The sequence below is a fragment of the Oncorhynchus mykiss genome, chromosome 21, assembly GCF_013265735.2.
Source record: "Oncorhynchus mykiss isolate Arlee chromosome 21, USDA_OmykA_1.1, whole genome shotgun sequence".
NCBI lineage: Eukaryota > Metazoa > Chordata > Actinopteri > Salmoniformes > Salmonidae > Oncorhynchus > Oncorhynchus mykiss.
Window position 1 is genome coordinate 53,132,905 of NC_048585.1, and position 6,954 is coordinate 53,139,858.

The following is a 6,954-nucleotide window of genomic DNA, read 5'->3' on the forward strand; positions in this document are numbered from 1 at the left end:
CCTCACCCTCCGTGTGACAAATCTGACCATAAGTCTATCCTCCTGATAGCTGCTTACAAGCAAAAATTAAAGCAGGAAACACTGGTGACTTGGTCTATATAATTTTTAAAAAGTGATCAGATGAAGCAGATGCTAAATTTCAGGACTGTTTTGCTAGCACAGACTGGAATATGTTCCGGGATTCTTCCGATGGCATTGAGGAGTACACCACATCAGTCACTGGCTTTATCAATACGTGCATTGAGGACGTTGTCCCAACATTGACTGTATGTACATAACCCAACCAGCAGCCATTGATTACAGGCAACATTTGCACTCAGCTAAAGGCTAGAGCGGCTGCTTTCAAGGAGCGGGACTCTAACCCGCAAGCTGATAAGAAATCTCACTATGCCCTCCGACGAACCATCAAACAGGCAAAGCGTCAATACAGGACTAAGATCGAATCGTACTACACCGGCTCCGACGCTCGTCAGATTTGGAAGGGATTGCAAATTATTACAGACTACAAAGAGAAGCACAGGCGAGAGCTGCCCAGTGACACGAGCTAAATAACTTCTATGCTCGCTTCAAGGCAAATAACACTGAAACATGCATGAGAGAATCAGCTGTTCCGGACGACTGTGATCAAATCTAATTTATTTATATAACTCTTCGTACATCAGCTGATATCTCAAAGTGCTGTACAGAAACCCAGCCTAAAACCCCAAACAGCAAGCAATGCAGGTGTAGAAGCACGGTGGCTAGGAAAAACTCCCTAGAAAGGCCAAAACCTAGGACGAAACCTAGAGAGGAACCAGGCTGTGGGGTGGCCAGTCCTCTTCTGGCTGTGCCGGGTGGAGATTATAACAGAACATGGCCAAGATGTTCAAATGTTCATAAATGACCAGCATGGTCAAATAATAATAATCACAGGCAGAACAGTTGAAACTGGAGCAGCAGCACGGCCAGGTGATCACGCTCTCTGCAATCCGATGTAAGGCCTTCAAACAGGGCAACATTCACAAGGCCACTGGGCCAGACGGATTACCAGGACTTGTACTCCGAGCATGCGCTGACCAACTGGCAAGTGTCTTCACTGACATTTTCAACCTCTCCTGGTCCGAATCTGTAATGCCTACATGTTTCAAGCAGACCACCATAGTCCCTGTGCCCAAGAACACAAAGGTAACCTGCCTAAATGACTACCGACCCGTAGCACTCGCGTCTGTATCTATAAAATGCTTTGAAAGGCTGGTCATGGCTCACATCCACACCATTATCCCAGAAACCCTAGACTCATTCCAATTTGCTTACCACCCCAACAGCTCCTCAAATGATGCAATGTCTATTACACTCCACACTGCCCTTTCCCACCTGGACAAAGGGAACACCTATGTGAGAATGCAATTAATTGACTACAGCTCAGCGTTCAGCACCACAGTGCCCTCAAAGCTAATCATTAAGCTAAGGACCCTGGGACTAAACACCTCCCTCTGCAACTGGATCCTGGACTTCCTGACGAGCCGCCCTCTGGTAGTGAGGGTCGGTAACGGCACATCTGCCATGCTGATCCTCAACACTTGGGCTCCTCGGGTGCGTGATCAGTCCCCTCCTATACTCCCTTCTTACTCATGACTGCACGGCCAGGCACGATCCAACACAGTCATTAAGTTTGCTGACGACACAACAGTGGTAGGCCTCATATCCGACAACGACGGACAGCCTATAGGGAGGAGGTCAGAGACTTGGCAACCTCTGACTCAAAGTGATCAAGACAAATGAGATTGTGGACTACAGAAAAAGGAGGACCGAGCATGCCCCCATTTTCACCGGGGCTGAGGTGGAGCAGGTTGAGCGCTTCAAGTTCCTTGACGCCCACATCACCAATAAACTAACATGGTCCAAGCATGGGGATTTTCTTAACAGCATTGTTGGTTAATACCTGTTGTATTTGGCGCATGTGACAAATAACATTTTTAAGGACAGCATTTTACTCTTCTAAACACATAGTGTGCAAAGTAACTATAACCGTAATACTGTAAGTAATGGTATCTGACTGTGTTTTTAGCTCTTGACTTCTAATTATGCAATAAGACACAAGAAGGTGTCGTGTCTTTGGCATCATTAAACGGAAGATTAATCTTTATCAAATGACTCTCTGTAATTATTATTATGCCATTAAACTGATTAATCATTAACTAGGTCTGATTAATCATTTAACTTAAGTCGGGGTACCAAAGAAAATATTCAGATTACAAAGTTATAATTTTCCTAATATAATTATTCAGATTTTCATATCTGATAAATAGTCTTCTGATTTAATGAATTCTTCTTTACCTCACGTTAGTCTCATTCCAAACGTCGTAAATTGGGTTAGTGCAGATAACCAACAGTCTTCACTATGAGTCATCCATACATCAATTGTCTTAAATCATTTTATTTATTAACTAACTAAACAATCACAGAAGTGCACACACAAACAAACAAAGTAAATATAGTTACAAGAAATGATAGGGGAATGTGCCCTAGTGGGCTAAACCGGCATGGTGGCTTGTTCGACAAATGGGGAGGGAGGGGGGGGGGGGGGGGGGGGGGGGGGGGGGGTCAGATGAGAAGTCACTACAGAGTTGATAATTATAACAATTGAAATGCTAATCCTTTGCACATGAACGCTCACTCATTCGGGAACAATTGCAATCGATATACAGTGCCTTGCGAAAGTATTCGGCCCCCTTGAACTTTGCGACCTTTTGCCACATTTCAGGCTTCAAACATAAAGATATAAAACTGTATTTTTTTTGTGAAGAATCAACAACAAGTGGGACACAATCATGAAGTGGAACGACATTTATTGGATATTTCAAACTTTTTTAACAAATCAAAAACTGAAAAATTGGGCGTGCAAAATTATTCAGCCCCTTTACTTTCAGTGCAGCAAACTCTCTCCAGAAGTTCAGTGAGGATCTCTGAATGATCCAATGTTGACCTAAATGACTAATGATAAATACAATCCACCTTTGTGTAATCAAGTCTCCGTATAAATGCACCTGTACTGTGATAGTCTCAGAGGTCCGTTAAAAGCTCAGAGAGCATCATGAAGAACAAGGAACACACCAGGCAGGTCCGAGATACTGTTGTGAAGAAGTTTAAAGCCGGATTTGGATACAAAAAGATTTCCAAGCTTTAAACATCCCAAGGAGCACTGTGCAAGCGATAATATTGAAATGGAAGGAGTATCAGACCACTGCAAATCTACCAAGACCTGGCCGTCCCTCTAAACTTTCAGCTCATACAAGGAGAAGACTGATCAGAGATGCAGCCAAGAGGCCCATGATCACTCTGGATGAACTGCAGAGATCTACAGCTGAGGTGGGAGACTCTGTCCATAGGCCAACAATCAGTCGTATATTGCACAAATCTGGCCTTTATGGAAGAGTGACAAGAAGAAAGCCATTTCTTAAAGATATCCATAAAATGTGTTGTTTTAAAGTTTGCCACAAGCCACCTGGGAGACACACCAAACATGTGGAAGAAGGTGCTCTGGTCAGATGAAACCAAAATTGAACTTTTTGGCAACAATGCAAAACGTTATGTTTGGCGTAAAAGCAACACAGCTGAACACACCATCCCCACTGTCAAACATGGTGGTGGCATCATCATGGTTTGGGCCTGCTTTTCTTCAGCAGGGACAGGGAAGATGGTTAAAATTGATGGGAAGATGGATGGAGCCAAATACAGGACCATTCTGGAAGAACACCTGATGGATTCTGCAAAAGACCTGCGACTGGGACGGAGATTTGTCTTCCAACAAGACAATGATCCAAAACATAAAGCAAAATCTACAATGGAATGGTTCAAAAATAAACATATCCAGGTGTTAGAATGGCCAAGTCAAAGTCCAGACCTGAATCCAATCGAGAATCTGTGGAAAGAACTGAAAACTGCTGTTCACAAATGCTCTCCATCCAACCTCACTGAGCTCGAGCTGTTTTGCAAGGAGGAATGGGAAAAAATTTCAGTCTCTCGATGTGCAAAACTGATAGAGACATACCCCAAGCGACTTACAGCTGTAATCGCAGCAAAAGGTGGCGTTACAACGTATTAACTTAAGGGGGCTGAATAGTTTTGCACGCCCAATTTTTCAGTTTTTGATTTGTTAAAAAAGTTAGAAATATCCAATAAATGTCGTTCCACTTCATGATTGTGTCCCACTTGTTGTTGATTCTTCACAAAAAAATACAGTTTTATACCTTTATGTTTGAAGCCTGAAATGTGGCAAAAGGTCGCAAAGTTCAAGGGGGCCGAATACTTTCGCAAGGCACTGTGTGTGTGTGTGTGTATATATTTATTTATTTATTTATTTATTTATTTATTTATTTATTTATTTATTGTGTCGTTGGTCTCTGTTGAAAAGTTTGTTTCTGTTGGAGAGTCTGTCCGTCCTCTCTCGCTCTCTCTCAGAATGGGTAGTTGAGTGACATTCATTCATGTTATAGAATTGATGTTTCGGCGGTTGGCTGTCTTCGCGTTAAATGATAACGAATTCCTAGCTGCAGACTAGTAATTAATATCAGACTTGTTCTTATTTTGTCGGTATCGATTGAGTTTAACCACGTGGGATGGTTAAAAGATTCAGCGTTCTGGTCTGCAACCTTTGTCCTCTCGTAATGGAGAGCAACATGGTCTGTTGAGAAATTCTCAAAGTGGGGGTTTTATTCGGGAGAGGAGAAAAGGGCCTGTCCCAGGATGCCCGACCATAACTGTGCTCATGGGCGGTCCTCTGATTTTAGTTAAACTCAAGGGAATTGGAGTTTCCTTAATTTAAACAGTACAAAATCACATTACACAATTTCACAAACAGCATCATCCTCACTCATTCATCTTTTAAAAAATTAGATGTAAGCCTCATATCTGAGGCTATTATATAAACAGCGTTATGGTAATGTGGCCGTATTGTCTCCCATGAGTTTCACAAAATTGTACCAAACGGACCAGTTCATAGCTGGATTCTTCAACGATCTTGTATACCTTCTCCAGAACATAAATTTTGTTCTGACCTCAAGTTCTGTGAGGTGGAAGAAATTCCTTTGTTCTGTCTCTATACTGTGGCCATGAGGAGATCATCTCCTCCAGGAATTTACGGCCTCTCTCTGACCACAGCAGCCTGGGTGTAGGAGACCGGGAGAGGGGGATGGGGCTTGCTGTACTCAAAGAAGGCAACGTCATGAGGTGTGGTATATGGCCAATATACCACGGCTAAGGGCTGTTATGCATGACGCAACGTGGAGTGTCTGCTTACAGCCCTGATCCGTGGTATATTGGCCATATACCACATACCTCTGAGGTGTCTTATTGCTATTATAAACTGGTTACCAATGTAATTAGAGCAGTATAAATATGTTTTGTCATACCTGTGGTATACGGTCTGATATACCACGGCTGTCAGCCTATTAGCATTTTGGGCTTGAACCAGTTTATAATTTTGTTTGCACAACGAGACATTGTTTTTATAGATCAGGTCTGTTTTGAGTCTGACTGTAAATGACTATAAAACTCAGTTGCCTTCCTCTCGTTCTTCCCCAGACCCAGATTGACCACTACATGGAAATCGCACGTACTCAAGTCAACACCACAATGGCCAAGTAAGTGGCAGTTTCAATGTACTCTTCTCTGTCAACAGGATGTTGGAGTTCAATCTACCTAAACTTACAGTGTCAGTGCTGTCATGTAATCATTGGTATATTCTGATGTTTTTTATTTTGTCTATCTTTTCTCTTCCAGGCTGCAAGAGAAACTCCCTGGAGCCATCAAGCGTACAAAAGCTGAATGATTGACCCTCATACATCTTAATCACCATCCTCATCACATTTATCCCATCTTAAACCCCTTTCCCTCGCCCTCTCCCTTCTCTTTCCCTACTGTCTCCCTCCCACATACCATCTGCACTGAACCAGCTAGGTAGAAAAAAAATGCTACTCAATAGTCAATGTAAACCGCTCAGCTTAACTACAAGAATTTAGAACAAGAATGGTGCCTACTGCGCCGGCAGGAAACGCGTCTAACGGGAGGAAGTGATGTAAACGCTTCGGCATAACACCTGTCTTTGATGCAGGGGTCAAGTGAACAAGACTGAATCAATGACCTGGTATTGTATTGTAGTGTAAAGTTGGGAGGGTGTAGGGAGCATCATTGACGAGTTAGGACCAGTGTTTGTTTAGCAAAAAAGCAGATGTCTGTACTTTTTAACTATGCCTTTCACTGAACATAAGTAAAAAAAAAAATTAAAAAAGTTTTAAAAAAGAGCTAACTGATAAATAAATAAACTTTGGGGTGTAATTTGTGGCTAGTCTTTTTCCTTCTCTCTGTGTGGCAGTTGTATGGATAAACAAAAAAAAAAGTTGTTTTGAACCTGGTCCTGGGATTTCACTGTTACTGATTGGCCTGTTATGGAGTTGTCGTCTTCACCTTAAAGGCTTGTATGTATAACGTTTCTGCAATGCACTGAACTTCAAATCCCATGAGCAGGTTGAAATAAAAGGATTGGAACACTGAACCAGCTGTGATACTTTTGGTGTAGTTCACGCTGTTTTGATTTGCAGTCACATTTTACCAAATGCATCCAACATGCTCTGTCTTTCTCTGCTGTGTGAAACAAGTTGCCGCTGCTTTTTAGAAAAGGGGAACTCCCTCTTACAGCAGTCATAACTCGTTTTTTAAAGCAACTGTTAAAGTCGTCAAAGTCTCACGTTCACCTGTTTTATTATAATTGTTAGTGATGTAAGTAATAATCATACTATTGCTGCTGTTGACTCCCTTTAGCTCTGTAAAATGCTCCATAGTAACTTCATGGAGCTTCATAACTGCTTGACTTCTCCAGTGAGACCTCTTTGAAAACGGTTGGATATGGGTTCAAAGACTTAGCTTTTTGGAAGGTGGTTAGCAGTATAACCGCAACGAAACGATGGGTTCAAGAAG

At 42.3% G+C, this 6,954-nt stretch overlaps 1 protein-coding gene across 3 annotated transcripts in view; it reads left to right on the forward strand.

Moving 5' to 3' along the window:
- LOC110500711 (reticulon-3-A) overlaps positions 1-6,532 on the forward strand; it is a 33,880-nt gene extending 27,348 nt beyond the window's left edge. For 2 of the 3 annotated variants that reach the window (XM_021578229.2, XM_021578228.2), the window contains 2 exons: positions 5,563-5,621; positions 5,761-6,315. In XM_021578229.2, the coding sequence (XP_021433904.2) occupies positions 5,563-5,621; positions 5,761-5,809 (108 nt within the window). In that variant the 3' untranslated portion in view covers positions 5,810-6,315. Of the gene's footprint in view, positions 1-5,562; positions 5,622-5,760 lie in introns of all 3 variants that reach the window. The other variant, XM_021578230.2, reaches the window with a different exon arrangement.
- Positions 6,533-6,954: the final 422 nt, after the last annotated feature.